This window comes from Zonotrichia albicollis, chromosome Z (genome assembly GCF_047830755.1).
Source record: "Zonotrichia albicollis isolate bZonAlb1 chromosome Z, bZonAlb1.hap1, whole genome shotgun sequence".
NCBI lineage: Eukaryota > Metazoa > Chordata > Aves > Passeriformes > Passerellidae > Zonotrichia > Zonotrichia albicollis.
In genome coordinates, this window is record NC_133860.1 from 20,351,594 (window position 1) to 20,367,820 (window position 16,227).

General features: G+C 41.5%; 2 protein-coding genes across 2 annotated transcripts; both read left to right on the top strand.

The window, feature by feature from the left end:
• Positions 1–725: 725 nt before the first annotated feature.
• Positions 726–4,361, top strand: RIMOC1 (RAB7A interacting MON1-CCZ1 complex subunit 1). The gene is made up of 6 exons (XM_074533212.1): positions 726–972; positions 1,275–1,375; positions 1,766–1,909; positions 2,302–2,433; positions 2,621–2,735; positions 3,925–4,361. The coding sequence occupies exons 1-6, from the start codon at positions 903–905 to the stop codon at positions 4,212–4,214; spliced, it is 852 nt and encodes a 283-aa protein (XP_074389313.1). The 5' UTR covers positions 726–902; the 3' UTR covers positions 4,215–4,361.
• On the top strand, positions 4,322–12,310 carry FBXO4 (F-box protein 4). The gene is made up of 7 exons (XM_005488843.3): positions 4,322–4,669; positions 4,783–5,018; positions 6,647–6,867; positions 7,853–7,928; positions 8,430–8,608; positions 9,427–9,602; positions 10,626–12,310. Exons 1-7 carry the CDS (start codon positions 4,322–4,324, stop codon positions 10,713–10,715), a joined length of 1,326 nt encoding a protein of 441 aa, XP_005488900.1. The 3' UTR covers positions 10,716–12,310.
• Positions 12,311–16,227: the final 3,917 nt, after the last annotated feature.

Here is a 16,227-nt window from a genome sequence, read left to right on the forward strand (position 1 = left end):
CCAGGTGGCCAAGAAGACCAATGGCATCCTGGCCTGGATCAGCAATGGCGTGGCCAGCAGGGCCAGGCAGAGATTGTCCCTATGTGCTGGGCACTGGTGAGGCCACACCTCAAATCCTGCTCTGGGCCCTGCAATTCAAGGAAAGATATCGAGGTGCTGGAACAAGTCCAGAAAAGGACAGCGGAGCTGGGGCAGGGTCTGGAGCACAAGTCCTGTGAGGAGCAGCCGAGGGAGCTGGGGATGTTTATACTGGAGAAAAGGAGGCTCAGGGTGACCTTATCCCTCTCTGCAGCTGCCTGACAGGAGGCTGTGGCCAGGCGAGAGTCAGCTCCTTCTCCAGGCAACCAGCGACGGGAAGAGAGGAAATCGTTTCAATTTGTGCCATGGGAGGTCTATGTTGAACATAGTACTGTTTCACGAAGTATTTCACAAAACACATCACAAAACGTTGTTCCAAATTGCTTCACGGAAAGGGTGATTAGAGCTTCGAATGGGCTGTCAGGGAGGTGGTGGAGTCATTGTCCCTGGAACTGGTCAACATGGTGATATTCGGTCACAAGTTGGAACCAGAGGTCTTTTCTGAGCTGTAAATTGGTTCCATAAATTCTGTAAACACAGGTCTCTCCCCGGCGGATGGACAGGGCACTGCAGACGCCACACCCGTCTGTTATGAAAGACCTTTCACATCCACACAAGCCCAGAACTGCAATCCCAGCCAACAATGCGCGAAGGGCGGGCGGGCCGGCGGTGTCCCGGCGGGATCGGGGGCAGGGTGTCCCGGGCCGGGTGTGCCGGCGGGGTCGGGCGGCAGCGACAGCTCCAAGCCCCGCTGTCCCGGAGCCGCTCCCTCCCCCGGGCCCGCGCTGCTGCGCCTGCGCGGAGGGGCCGCGCGCGGGCCCGCCATGGCGGCGGCGGCGCTGCGGCCGCGGGTGGCGGCGCTGGGCCGGCGGCTCGGCCCGCTCGGGGCCCGCGGTGAGCGGGGAGCGGGGACGGGGACGGGGACGCGGGCGGCGCGGGCGGCCCCGAGGGCACGGGCGGCCCCGAGGGCGTCTTCGCAAACGGTGTGTGCGCTTGGGACCATCAGAGCCTGGCCGCGGATGGCCTTAATTTAATCATGAAAGGTGCGGTCTGACAGGATGACTGGCCTGCTACAGTGCTGTATTATTATTATTCAGCCGCTCTTGAAGATGCCCCAAGGATGGATAGGAAAGCCATGTGGAAAAGGAGAGCGAGTAAGGCTAAGGTGCTAAGGGAGATTTGTGTTCTTCCCTCAGATACATTCTTAGCGAAAGGCTCTGCTAATCTGGACAAGCTGAAGGACCTCTGCAACGAAGGGAAAGAAAATCCTTCCGCGCTTTTTCAGCTCTATACCCAGGTACATTGTTAAGGACATCAAACTGCCTTTCAAGAAAATGCGTGTAGGGTGTGGGAGACGGTTTGGTGTAAAAATGAGGGTGGGGCAGAAAGGCGGCTCAGTTACTTGGGGGTGTGTGATGAGCGTCTCTGAAGCACTGAACCGCTTCTGACTTGGATAACTTGGAGTCCTTCGTGCTGTTTCTTTAGGGACAGAAGGGGGTTTGGTTTGACAGTCACCATCACCAGTCCTTCAATACTTCCAACTTGCACCTTTTGTAAACTGAATGTTAAAAAATACCTTCGAATTGTAGTGTTTTATAAACTAAGAAGTTTTCTGTGTTACAACACATATCCGCCTGATTATTTTGACAGTAGCATTTCTGCCTTGTATATGTTCTTGTTTTCATAGGCTGTCTTAGACATCACATATTTTGAGGAAAACCAGCTTGTGGATGAAGATTTTCCAGAAGAATCTGCCTTGCCAAAACTTAAAGAACTCATTTCTGTTCTTTCAGAACCAGAAGACCTAGTGAGGGAATGCGGCATAAAAGAAGTAAGTAGCCAGAGGGTGAATTATTTCATTGTTTAAAAGCAAAAAATCTGAAATGAGACATAGTATTTGTATTTTTGATGGGCAGAATTTAAAGTATTTTGAAGCATTTTGAAGTATTTTTGGTATTTAAATAGGGATTCCTGAAAATATCATTTCAAATGCCTTGTTGTGTGCTCAGAATTTCTCTTGCTATCATTTCATGATTCCACAGGCAGTTAACTCCTATTTGACCTACAGTGATAGGTTAGGCTGGCCTTGTCTCTCTGAGTGCTGCTGTCAAACACAGCCCCAGAAATAAGAGATTTACACAGCGTTTGCGTGTGTGCCAGTGCATATAAGTAGTTCAGGTGGTTTATTTTTGTGTTAGACCAGTTTGTTGGATTTTATTTCAGCCCCTCAACATCCTTGGTGCAGAGTTGTTAGAATGTCTTTACTGGAGAAAAGGAGCCCTGCTTTACATGTATTGCCACACAGCAAAAGAAAGAAGTGAATGGGTACAAGAAAACATTGCCACGTTTAAAAAGGTACAGGAGATGAAAATGTTCTATGGGCTTTAAAGTTTGACTCTTCACTTTTAAAATATGGCTGGGGTTTTTGTTCTTTTTTCTTTTTTTCTTTAATTAGGATTTTGGGTCTTCATAGGAAGAAGTATTTCTGCGTATTATTAATTTAACGAGAACTTATCTTTTCCTCATTTTTAACTGTACTCAGTGTCTTCATGATGGAGTTCAGTACTTGATGAAGATGCTTAGCTTTAGAGGCCCTCTTCAGCTAGATGAAGATATCTCACTTCAGGATAAAGACACAGCTAGATTACTCAGTGAAGGTAAAAAAAACCCCAAAAAATAACTCCAGGAAACCTTTTAACCCACTCCTTTTATTAACTGCTTCACTTTATGAAATGCTTTTTTGCATGTGTTTATTGTTTGACCGAATTTATGTTCAAGACTTGACACTTTTTAGAACAAGAAGATAATAAATGAGGCAAATAAGCAGGCAAGAGTGTCCCCCCCTTTCTTTTTAAACTCAGGAATTTTAGGATGTGTCAGTGCTCATTTTCCTAGTGTTTTATGAGTGCGCTGGAGGGAGGTGAACTGAGGCAATGAGGGTTTGATGCACAGTAGTGTTTTATGCTGGCAGTGTTTATGCACAGTATTTTATTGTGAACCATCCAGTTCACCATTGTCAGATGTTTAGGGCACAAACAGAGGGTGCCAGAGGTTCACATATTGATCTTCCCTTTTAGCTCTAGGACAGTAGAAGTACAAACACAATTACAGACTTCATACAGGTGTAAAAACTGGATGCAGAATTGGTTAAATTTGGCAAATGTTCTTTGTCACCACTTTCTGTAGCTTTATGTAACTTTCATTCCTGTTTTGCTTTTCTAGGAGGATCTGAGGCTGTATTAGTGTGATGCAGGTGGGGTGATTCCAGTTCTACTCTGACTGTAGCAGGATATGCAGCACCTTCTTGTTTAATTTCATCTGAAAGTGGCATTGCTGCTATATAGCTCCATAATGTAAAGTCAAGTTGTGGATTTATTTAGCAGCATTTTTTTTTTTTGTGAAAAACACACGTGTGCGATTGAATTCAAATACTAATAAAGCTGCTCTGGTTAACCTGAGTTAAGATGACCTCAGAGAGTATCTCTTAGGCTATAACTGTGGGAGGCACAGAAATACTCCAGAGTAAATATATACAGTCATGCCTGTGTCAAAGAGGCTGTAAAGAAATACTGAAATTCTATGAGATAATTAGGCAAACAAAACTATAGAAATAATATTTATATGGCAATCTTAAAAGATTTTAACATTATGGAGGGCCAGACTGGACAGAGAAATGAGCATGGTCTTGATCCATGATTTTCTTCTGGGCATTATATATTTATATAATTATATACTTATGCTGTCTTTTTGGAATTTTCTTCCCCATTGTTACTGAAAAAGAATTAACAAGCTGTGTACTTTCCTGTAGCAGAACAATAAAGTACTTGATCTAAATTATTTTTGCAGGCATATTTAGTGACACGCACTTACTGGCAATGATGTACAGTGGAGAAATGTGCTACTGGGGACTGAAACACTGTGGAGAAGGGAAGCAGGAAAGCCTTGAGTCAATAGATCCTGTGTCCAACTCTGACCCGGGCAGCAGATCACAGAGCATGTCGCTGGATTTCCAAGAAGCGGGGAGAAACATGTTAACAAAGTATGTGGCCGTATGTGAGGGACCCTTAAAAGGTCAAGGGTGGAACACAACAACTGCAAAACAAATGCTGCATTACTTTGTGAAATCTCACAACTAAGATCCACTGCGTCGTCTGTGCTAGAAGAAAACTCGTGACATAAGAGCAGTCTTCGTCACTGACTTACTTTCTTTTTTCTTTTTTTTTTTTTTTTTTTTCCAACCGAAATGTATACTTCCGTTGCATTAAAAACTCTTATTCCACGGACTCCCGGACCGCGGTCCAAAGTGCAGTGCGGTGCTGAGGCTTGGGTGCGGCAGCCGCCGTGGGCAGCGCCGGGGCGCGGTGCCGGAGCGGGGCGCGGTGCCGGAGCGTGCGCGGCGCTGCGCGGGGGCGGTGCCATGGCGGCGGCGGCGGCAGCGGCGGCAGCGGAGGCGCGCGGTGCCGGCCTGGAGGCCGCGGTGCGGGGCGGGCTGCGCCTCCTCCGGGAGCGCTGGATGCGGGGCACCGCGCCCGCCCCGCCGCCGGCGCCCCCGGACGGCGCGGGGGGAGAGAGCGCCCTGCAGACGCTGCCGGTGAGGGGGGCCCGGTGCGGCGGGGAAGGGGGGGCAGAGTGCTGCGTCCCACCCCGTCCTTCTGCACTGCTCAGTTCGGGAGTTCTTAAACCGCTGCTCTCAATGGTTTTCAGATCGACGTGCAGCTGAACATCATGTCCTTCCTGTCGCCCCAAGATTTGTGCCGTTTGGGAAGCACGAGTTGTTACTGGAGGGCAGCTGTGCAAGACCCGTTGTTATGGAGGTATTTTCTCCTGCGGGATCTTCCCTCTTGGACATCTATTGATTGGAAATCACTTCCAGATGAGGAGATTTTTAATAAAGCCTTTTCAGAGGTCAGCGACAGTGAACTGTATGATTACATGGCAGTGTAAGTATCTCCATATTCTCTTACATTACTTCCAAGTGTGCCTACAGCAGCAATATTCAGCCCACAGGCATGTTTCATATTTACAGAAATAAAGCTCTGCTGTAAGCTGCTGTTTAAATGTTGATGTGTCTCAAATCCATTGTTCATTTTGGAAATACAATTTCCTGTTGCTCTATGGTCTGGTCAGCTCTTTCTGTTTGGAACTCAACAAGAATGTAAAACACTGTAAAAAAGACAACGGTAATGCTATAAAAAATTACAGCTTTTTGTAAACTGTCTGTCTGCTGTGGCACAGAAATACTGCTTACCGTTGATCTTGATAAAAAGTGTTCTTTGCTCTCAGTGCCACGGCAGTTATTTTCATAAAAGTACCAAGAAGTCTTCAAACTACAGTGAGTGAAATGAATCTTCATTGTTTTTCATGTTATTTGGAAGACCTAATAATAAAAAAGTGCACAGAATGTGCACAGAATAACAAGTTGTATTGTTTTAGGTCTGATTGTCAAAGGCTGTAAGATGAAGACTGATTTCAGATAGTATAGGTGAAAAGCATAGCAACACAATAAATATGTTTGGATGACTGAGAAGAACTCTTAAAACAAGTTAGTTTGTGGTGATTTCTTTTCTAAACTTCATTTAGTTCCCTTGATTTGCAGTAGTGGTCTGTAGATTTGTTTGGGACTTCTGATTTATTTGCAGTTATATTTTCCAAAGGTGGTCCTTAACACATTGCTTTGTGGTAAGTGCACTACATTCTGCAATCTCTGTGCCCTTCATCCTCTTTTAACAGGTGGGAGCAGTACCCACAGAATTTGACAGGTAAAATATGGACTGATTTTGAAATTGGGTTTAAATCTGTTTAGGTGTGAATCACTAATTTGAAACCATTTGTCACTGATTTCCATTGTGTCTACACACACTTAGCTGTTTTGCTGATCTCAACTGAAACATTTCAGTGTGGGTATAAAGGAGGCCACATTTGATGCTTCCTTTAAGTGGTTTGTTCAGCAGCAGCCTACCATGGCTCCAGAAGCAATGCTGACTGAAACTGCTGCTCTAGGATGTCTTGTTTTTCTTCATCTCAATTACCAGTCTTTCCATGCCTTCTAGCATCCACACCAAACGAGCATCTAAGTTTGCAGACAACGCTTGTCTCCTTCCACAGCTTGCATGCTTTCTGACTACTGGGAAAATGTTTATTTTCAAGTGGTTACTTATTATAAACACAAAAGAATTTCATTAAGGTTTAAAATACAATCAGCCGGCTCATTTTTAAAATTACATTTTTAATGTGACTCTTCTGCTTTGATGTTATTTAACCTATGTTGTGTTTTCAGTGAGATTCGAAAGTCGTGATTTTTATTTTATTTTTAAATAAACTGAAAGATTTGTAGATAGAAGTGTACTGAGGTCCAAAAAGTCAGTATTTGGACTTTAAAAGAACTGATGCTTTTGCCTGCTTTGTACTGCTGCTTGAAACCATCAGTTTGGAACTTTTTAATTTTTGACATATGCTTTGAGTTGTACCAGTTGCAAAGCATAAGAAATGTGGGACCTAAATTAATTTGTTTGATTAATACCTCTTTTGTATTTTGTGTTTAATTTCTAGTTGCATCTATTTTAAACAGATATAAAAGGAGCTGTCCTCAGGGTAGAAGAAGTTTGAAATCGATCCGTCCCCGGTATGGGACTGTGACTTCCTTTTTGCAATCACTGGTCACTCAGGCAGAACCTCGCTTTGCAATGTTTGGGCCAGGTTTGGAAGAGCTGGACAACTCTTTAGTACAAAAGATGATGACATGCCCAGAAATTCTGCTGGTAGCTGGCCTACCTCAGAGACAAATTCATGGTAATGACGGTTTTGGTTTTTGGCCTTCTTGTTTTCTAAAAAGATGTAACACAAAAAACTTTGAGGAAGAAATGAAGAAAAGGAACAATTTTTTTGTATCCTTAAAATTCAGTAGAATCATGGTAAAAACAAACCAATTTCTGATGTATTCAGATGGATAAATACAGCAAACATTTGGGACAAACTAATAGCTTCAGTGAATTTATTATTAAATTTGGACATTGTCTGAAGAATCATTTTGCTCCTTGTACTTCTATTTTCATCCAAAATTCCATGTTACTGCTGCTGTTGTGATCAATAAATGCAGACAAGCCTTTCTATCAGTACTGCTTGCAGTAAGTGGCTAAAAAAGACCTTTGTGACTTTACACAGCAACTCAAGGCTGATCCTTATAAATTCTGTATTCTGATATCAAATTATGTAAATTTTGCTTAGAAGAGTTAGAGGAGCAGGTGGGGGATTTTCTATGTTTTAAACAGTAGCTTTGAAAGTCTAATTTGACTTCAGTCCAAGCCAGAGACAAAAATGTGTTACTCTTTAACTAACAGTTATTTCATCACAGCAGAAGTCATATAATTAAATTGTATTTATAGGAAGCATGACAATTATTTTTAGTGGGTTTTTTTTTCTCTCATATGTCCTTTTCAATGCAGCTTGTCATAAGCCAACTGGAGCCTTTTCTATGCCAGTTTCAGCTAATAAATACAAGTCTCCTTTCTGTTGTAGATTTCTAGCTCCAATTCTAATAATCAGAAATATGGAAATGGTTTTAATACCTTTGACTAGATTCTCATGAAATTAAAAGTCTGATCAATTGGATCATGCATAAAGTTTAATTGTAAAATAGTAAATCGTCTACCCTTAAGAGCAATATCTAGGTTTGAATATATTCATTTTGTAACACCACTGGAATGTTTGAACTACCACTTAGTTGTATTCAGTAGACAAATAGCTGTAATCTCATAGATTCATTTTTTCCCTGTAGGAATTGGATCAGGAGTCAGTTTTCAGTTTAACAACAATCAAAAATTCAATATTGTGACATTGTATTCCACCACGAGGTAAGATAAGATCTGTTCTCCACTAAATGAAAAGTACAGTTTCTAATTTATGTTAGAGTTTTCATATTTTTGTTCTGTGACTTTTCACGTGCACTTTCTCATGCATGGATATCCCTTATAAATTGAAGTTTCAATGCATGCCTTTGCTTTTCCTTTCTTTTTTTAACCACTAAGTTTTCCCATTGAAGTAAAAAGCTTTTCCAAACAGTCTATGTACTAAAGGTGTACAACAGGCACATTACAAGTGTATCTATCCCTTTTAATACCTTGGTTGAGTCCCTTTGGAAACACTCTTATGCACTCATCCTGGAGTGTATTTTCATAAGCATCTTGCACTTTGCCAACCATCTCTCAGAAAGAAAGGAGAGCAGGAGGGGGCAGGGAGAAATGAAACCATTTTTCTGGCTCAGCCCATTTTCCTGTCCCTTTCCTGCACTGCGTAGACTTTGGAGATTCTCTTTTGGCGTTCCCAGCTAACCTGACCACTGAAATATCTTTCAGTGTGGAAAGGAGGAGGGCAAGGGAGGAGCAAGCTGTTGCTGTGAATAAGATGTTTTACCAAGAGAACAACACAGTAGGGAACCAGCAAGCCATGCACTACAGTGTAATAGCTCAAGTGAGGAAGGTGTGCGAAGTAGTTGATGGATTCATTTATGTTGCTAATGCAGAAGCTCATAGAGGTAAGGAGTTTCTCTTTATATTTTGTGAATAACTGGTGTGTTAGGTTACAAAGAATATGCAATACATCAAAATCCATGTTCTGATCCTTTAAAAATCTGCTGTTTCTTCATGTTGAAGAAGTCTCCTATTCTAGACACTCTCATCAACATGTTAGGGATTGTGGCCCCTTGTTTTGTATATGGCACATACTGATATGGTTGCTATCTAAATTACATGTGGGAAATCACATGGACTAAAAAACAAAAAAAACCCCATGGGTATATGTAGGAGAAACTTGAAAATACATTGTGTATGCTGTGGAAACAACCTTCAGGAAAACAGTAAAAAATGCAATTAGTCTAAATCAGTTTAGTCCTGTGAGATGATAATCCAAATAACAATTCCGGTAGTTGTCTTTACGTTCATCAGCTTTGAATGGAGGAAAAGGGCTGTCTCCGAAAAGAGACAGGCAAAAAACTTTGAAGGGATACACTAAGAGAAAAGTGCATTCAGTAGGGAAAGACTGCAGACTGTGCAGTGTGTGGATACTTCTGAATGGCTTGTTGTAATTTTGATCTCTGTGAGGTACTCAGAAAACACTCTGATGTTAGGATTGAAATAGGCTGCCGTAGAATCTATGGAGATCTTTAACATCCAAATGTCATAAATATTTGTGTAACATAAGAGCAGATGAGTAAGTCTTGTGATAAGCAGAACAAGCTCATTTGGCCCTTCCAGCCCTCTAAGTGCCACTGAAATAAAAAACAAAAAAAAAAAAAGGAAACACCTTGGTTTTTTGCATATACTTAAGACTCATATATTAAAATTTGTTTCTTAGCACATGATCGTCAGGAGGAGCTGGCTCGCATTTCGGCAATGATCGATCCAGCCCTCGGGCCTCCGAACAGACCTCTGCTGGTTTTGTCCTGTGTGTCTGACATTGGTGTGGAAAGAATTCCATGTGTTTACGTGGCACATCAGTTGCAACTTAATCTGCTGCATCAGCCCTGGATGGTACTTGCTCTTAAACCTTTATTTTCTGTTCAACTGCAGTTTAAATTTAATTTAGGCTCTCAAGTTCCTTAACTATATCTACCTAAGCAAGAGTGCAGCTTTCAGCACTAGTACATAAGCTTTCCATTCAAGTGAAAGATTTTGTTTCTCTGGTGCTCCAAAATGAATTATTAGCTTGTCTGTAAACAAGAAGCTTAAGTGACTTGCCCAAAAGCACACAACAGACTTAAGATGGAGCTAGAATGTAAGGAAGGACAAATTATGGTCTTGAAGGGAGTAAGGAAACTTCAGTTAATTTAAATCTAAATTTCCTGAGTCACAGCTTTGGACACAAGATAGATTTTTGGGACATTTTTAAAAGACTGTTTACTGTCACTCAGTTGATGTGATGTCTTAAGTTTTTGACAGATCAGTTTTCTACCTAGGATGTGAGGTCTTGAACCTGGTTTTTTATGTTTGTAAAGGACAATATCTATCAGCATGGTTCAGCCACATAAAATGCATTTTTGTTGATGTTGTGTAGCTGAGGAATAACTTAACCAGAAAAAAATCCTGATTGATGTAATTCCTTTGTTTTCATAAGGAAAATGTTTATAGGCTTTTTACAAAACATACCATTTATAATAGGCACTGGATGGGATATTACAAAATCTGAGTGTTAATGATGTACAGAAGGCTAAAGCTCTAAAGTGGCAGTTTTACTTTAAGAGTAACAAGATTTTTCAAGTGGATTGCCAACTGTAAAGTAAATGTAATCTTCCAAAGCTGATGAAACAGTTGAAAAAAAATTCACCTCTGATACTAAGAGTGAAAGCTTTCTTAACATGACGGGATTTTTTGTTTTCTTACTTTTATAAAACCTTTTTTTGTCTAAGGGACCTTTACACTAGTGATAAAAATTTAAATTTGATATGAGTGTTTCTGACTTAACAGATAGACACAGAGTGATATTAAAATACTGTTAGATCCTGTTAGCTGTTACCTCTAATACAATAACTTTCAATTTTAATTTTATTTTCACAGATGCAGGACACCGTAGCTGCAACTTTAGATGGACTGCTAAATGGAATAGAGTGGCTCTTGGAAGAAGCAAATTGTAAAAATGCCCAGTAGTAGGATTAGGCATTGTTGCCCTGTATAAACCTTTTAGGGTTTTCCCTTTCAGTTGAAGTAAGAATCTTGTCCTTCCTGCCAGAGTACTGTCAGAAGGGAAAACTAATAAGGCAGACCTGTATATATTTCACTGCACATACTTAAATCCTTAACATTTTTCCAAAATTAGAAGTACAAGTAGGATTGCCTCGATTCTAGATGCAACGAAGAAGTGATTTGAAGGGACAATCTTGAGTGTTTTGTTGTTTTTCTCTCCTTTCAACCAGAAGCCTTTAGAGTACAATCTTTTCCAATATATCTGATGGTCTAATATCTTCTATAAATAAATATGTAACACTACATTAGTTTATCAGCACAGCCCTATCACACATTTAGTAAATATATTCAATGGAGATCTTTACAGTGATACTTCCTGACCGAAGAAAACATACTGCAGGTTGTACAGTAGGAGGTTGACAGAAAGACAGTAACTCTTGAATTTACAAAAGTGAGTTCCCCTGAATTTTTCTAGAAAAAATGCCCAAACAAAAAATAGTGGGGGGAATTTTCAGCCCAGACCAAATTTCTTAGAAGCAAACAAACACTGTTGCATATGAATTGTTGTTTCTTTGTTGTGATCTTACTTAAACCAACCACAATAGACTTCAGCATCTTTTTCTTTCTGTTGCACTGTAAACATTACCTTGAACTGGATATTCCTCTGATTCCATGAACAAATGTTAAGCGGGATCGTTTGGGACTCTTTTGCATACACAGACTATCAAGTTTCCCAAATAGTTGTGGCCATTTGCAGATACGAATTATACCTGTCTTGAAATTTTCTATGCATTTGCAAATAATTTTATGAAAAGCAAAGAAACATTTTAAAGCTAGAAATTGTGTTTTCCATATAGATGTCTTTCAGAATAGTCATCATCTTCCACCTTTTCATGTTTTTACTATTGGGTGAATGTTCAGAAACTTCACTTGGATTTCTTGCTAGGGCATTTATTTGCTTTATTCTGGGCTTTTTGTTTTATTTTCTCATATCATCATGGAAATTCAGGTGTCTCATAGCTTTTTCTTGGAACCCTAGATAAATGATTGCATAACACACATACAGCTGTAACTGCCCTCAGTCTGGGATACTTGAGTGATGATCAACACAGCCATATCAGAAACATTTCATTTGAGAAGATGTTTGGGATTTTTTAATGAAAGTAGAAAGTATCTCCTTTTTTTTCATCTTTATACACAATTAATCCATTTTCCTAGATTTTTTGATGTCTCCTAATCAGGGACACATGAGAGTTTAAAGAGAAAATCCAAAGGAGAATTACAATGAAAATTCTGTGGTCTATACATTTTTTTTAATAGGGTATGTGTTTTGCCCTTTAAAACAGAGCAGACCCAACAGATTTAAGTGTTTGGAGTAAAATTCCATGCTTTGTGACTGGGTGTATGTGATTTTTCTCCTAATCACATTAATTTCATAGTGGTCTGTTTGTATGGGATTGAATGCAGCAACCTGATTCTGTGTTTGCAACTACAAATACGCAGGGGTTATGGAAGATCCTCTTTCTACTTCCTTCATCAGGAATAAATACTTTTTTAAAGAATGATATTTAGAGTCTTCCTATGTGTGTTAAGCCCCTTACAGGTGTGTCATCTATAGTTATTAATGAACAAGGTTATTGTATGTTACCAGTTTAATTAAGGTAACTGTCATTTCAAAGGGTTAGGATAATGTAGAGTATGTAGTTTTTCTGAAAGAACATCTGTTAGATTAACTTAAAGCTAGAATACCTATCAGAATTACAGGTTTTAAGGGTGCAGTCTAGAAAACACACAGTGGGCACGGGAAGTCCGTGCAGTCACACAGCTCCATAATTAAATGCTGTGGTGCATCAGCACAGGCAAGGAAGATGAGCATGGACACTGTCCAGAGGAGCAGCTGAGGTGCACAGAGATATGCTGTGGAAGAGGCAACCAGCTTGTTGAGCATACACAGCAAATAGTTGAAGCGATGCACTGCCTTTTACATTTGACAATTCCTCCTATTTCAGTTCCTGAGCGTGCTGAATTTAGAAGCATAGAAATCATTTAAGCTTGGGACTGTCATTTTTAGAAAGTCAAAAATAGTTGGATATGGAATATTAGAACATGACTTAAGTGTATCTTAAAACTTTGTAATATAAAAAGAAAATACTTTAAAAAAAATCTGATTGATTTTGTATTTATCAGAGTAGATGCAACTGTGATGGGTTTGTGAAAAATCAAACCAGGATCTGGATCCCAGGAATCTTGCTTTCCCTAGGGATGAAGGATTTGTACCCACTGAGGCAGGATGTTTATCTAAGCAGTAGTCACAAAATAAGAGATTAAAATGACAATATATGTGATTTATAAGAAAACTCAGTTACTGAGACTTCACCTGAGCTGCTTTCAAAAAAGGAAAGTGGCCATGGGGATGCTAATTTTCAGATCTTTGAAAATTTAAATAACAAAAATGCCTGCTGCCAGCCCCAGAGCAGTGCCTGGTGGCACCTGTCAGGCTCTCAGGCAGAGGCAGCACGCTGTCACTGGTGAGATGTCTTGCACGTTATGATGATGATGGACAAGCCCTGGATCTAAGCACGAGTGTCAGGACCCTTCCAGCTGCAGCTTCAGAAGGAGCTGTGGCTCTCTGTGTCCTGCAGAATGGCATTGCTGATCTGCATCAGCACTGATGCTGTCCAGGCACATCCCTACACCCTTTGCCAAAATTGCTCCAAGTAATCAATTGCACTCGCTGCTCAGAAATGCAGGAAGCGGGTGCAGTTACAGAAAGACCTTTGGGAAAATCAAAATGCTTTTCAAAGGCTCGTAGACAGGGAATATGCTGCCTTTTAATCTGGTGGGTATTGTCAATATCACTTTGTATGGCAGCATGAATATCACAGCTGAAAAGAACAGATGTAGTTGCTGTCAGAAGACGTATGGAAATAATCATTGGCATTATTGCAAAGTGATGGTGTCTGTGATTTATTTTTTCACGCCACTCTAGCACTAGTGGTTCTGGATAAATTCCTTGTCTCAAATACATGAGTAGAGAAATAACATTCTTTGTTCAGTTACAGAATGTGATATAGCTGGAGCCTATACTTAAACCTCAGAGGATGTCTGAACAAAGGCTGCCCTCAGTTGTCTTAGGAGGATGAAACTGCAATCAAGAATGTAGGTAGGAGGCATAGAGCAGGGACCTGGCAAACAACAAAACATGATGGGTCTGGATAAGGGGAATGTAGCGAAACCCTCAGCTTTAGCCAGGGCCCCGTGGAGAATCTAAATAGTAGAAATGCTGACACAGCAGCAAAGAAGCTTCCTGACTCCAGGGACATCCACCCTATAACCTATCCCTATAGCCATGTAAGGCAATATCTTGTTAACCCTACTATTGGTCACTTATGGTCCTTCTAACCTTTTGCCATTGGTCAGGATTGGAACCGGGCCAAGGATATAAAAGTAGCATACTGTACCCCTACTAACTTGGAAGAAGAAGAGCTGAGACCTTTCACGGACCCTCCAGTAAAGCCATACTCGTGGAACAGCCAGCGTCTTCTGCTTCTCCTCTCTCTACCGTCTGCTGGAGCCTCAAGCCAAGGGAAAGCTACCTAGCAAGCAACGCTGAAATCCTAAGAGCTGGCTAATCACTAAGAGCTGAATATCCCCCTGCTTGCTAGGGCTGTCCCGCGGCCTTGGTCTGAGCGAGCTGGCCTCTGGCACTCAGTCCCCTTGGGGGCTGAGCTCTGGAGCTGTAATAGCTTGCCTAGGATAAGACCAATTAAGGCTCATTTAGGGGAATATCTAAGAACCAGTGAGATTAGATACCTCCTTCTCCAGCATTACTGCATCTCTGCTGAGCAGCTGTTGGCAGGTACCAGTCTGGGCATTACTGGCCAAGGTTCCTGAGCAGCCACTCTCTTAGGATTCTGTCAGGATCCAGAACATCCCTCTGGCTGTCCTGAGCAGCCACGACCCCTGCCAGGGGTCTCAGAGACCCTGGCACAGAGCCCAAAAATGCCTGTGGTTTTCATTATGACCCATTTGCAAGTTACCAACCTTAGATGATCTGCAAGCCGTGACAAATTAAGTAGAATGATGGTGAATTTATTACTGGGTGGAAAAGTAGATTTTGGGGTTTCTAGAATGGAGGTTCACGGGCCAAGATGGAGGGATCTGGGCATGTCCTGCCTTTATACTTTTTCTTGGTCTCCATCTTCTACTGTGATGTTGGCACTTTTAGATTGGTTTAGTGTAGAAGCTCACTGTGTAACATAGGTGATAGGCATTGGAAAGTAATTGTAAACATTGTATACATAGTTTTTAGTATAAAGACATAACACTGCCCTGGGGGCAGGCAGAGTGCCTCTGACTGTTGTGGTGAGCAGACCTTGGCAAGACAGGAGAAAGAATTTTATAGATAAGGAGCAATAAGCAACCTCGAGACCAAGAAATGAAGAGCCCTGACTCCTCCTTCAAGCGCCAGGCTGGGAAAAGAGACTTTCCAACTTTTCTCGGGTCACTCTGACCAGCTAGAGATCTCGACAGGGTTCCTTCCTCCAGCCTCTTAAATGTCTTAGTGACCCTTTGCTGGATTCTCTGCAGAGAGAATCCAGCAAAGTGCAGGCTTAAAACTGGACACCCTCCAGATTCAGAGCTACAAGTCCTGGGCAGAGGGGAATTGAGCACTTGTCCTCAGCGTAGCCTTCATCACTGTGTGGGCACACTACTGAATCCAGGTTCCCTGGTCTCCCAGGGCCTCAGGTCCCCTTTTTGGAGCTGCTCCCAAACCAGTCACCTGTCCTGCACATGTGCAGAGTGCTCTCTGCTGGGGGCAGGACTTTGCATCAGGAAGTCTCTGAATCACCTCTTAGCCCACAGGATGGGCTAACAGTATTCTCACTTGCAGTATTTCTGGCTGTCCTTGCCCAAGGAGCCTACTGTCTCTGGGAACACCAGCCTGCATGTGACAGCACACTGAATCAGTCATCTCATGGGAGAAAATAGGCATTCAGTCTTTTACTGAAGGCTGAAATCAATCAAGCCATTTGCTCCATCAAAAGAAAGTTGAACAATACTAGTCTTAGAGTCTCAAAATTAATATTTTGAGAAAAATAGTTCCTCCGTAGTATGCAAACAACTGGTAGACAAGAGCTGTAAGTATATGAAGCTCTGATATAGTTCTAGAAACAGATTTCACCCAGCTCTGTGAAGTGTTTCACTGTGAAGTAATCCTGATGACAACCCATAAAGACCTACTGTACTCATGAAATTATTTAATACTACTCTTAACAAAGTGATAAAAAAAATTCACAGCTTTCTCACATAAGAATAAAGGAACTGCTGTCATTACACATTAACTGAGGACCGAGGGTTGTATTTCCTAATCTCTTAATCTGTGGTGCTTTGTTGATAAAGGAATATCATTTTGGTGTGGCATCTCTCATGTCTTCCCCACAAACTTAAATTATGAACACATTTCATGCCTGAT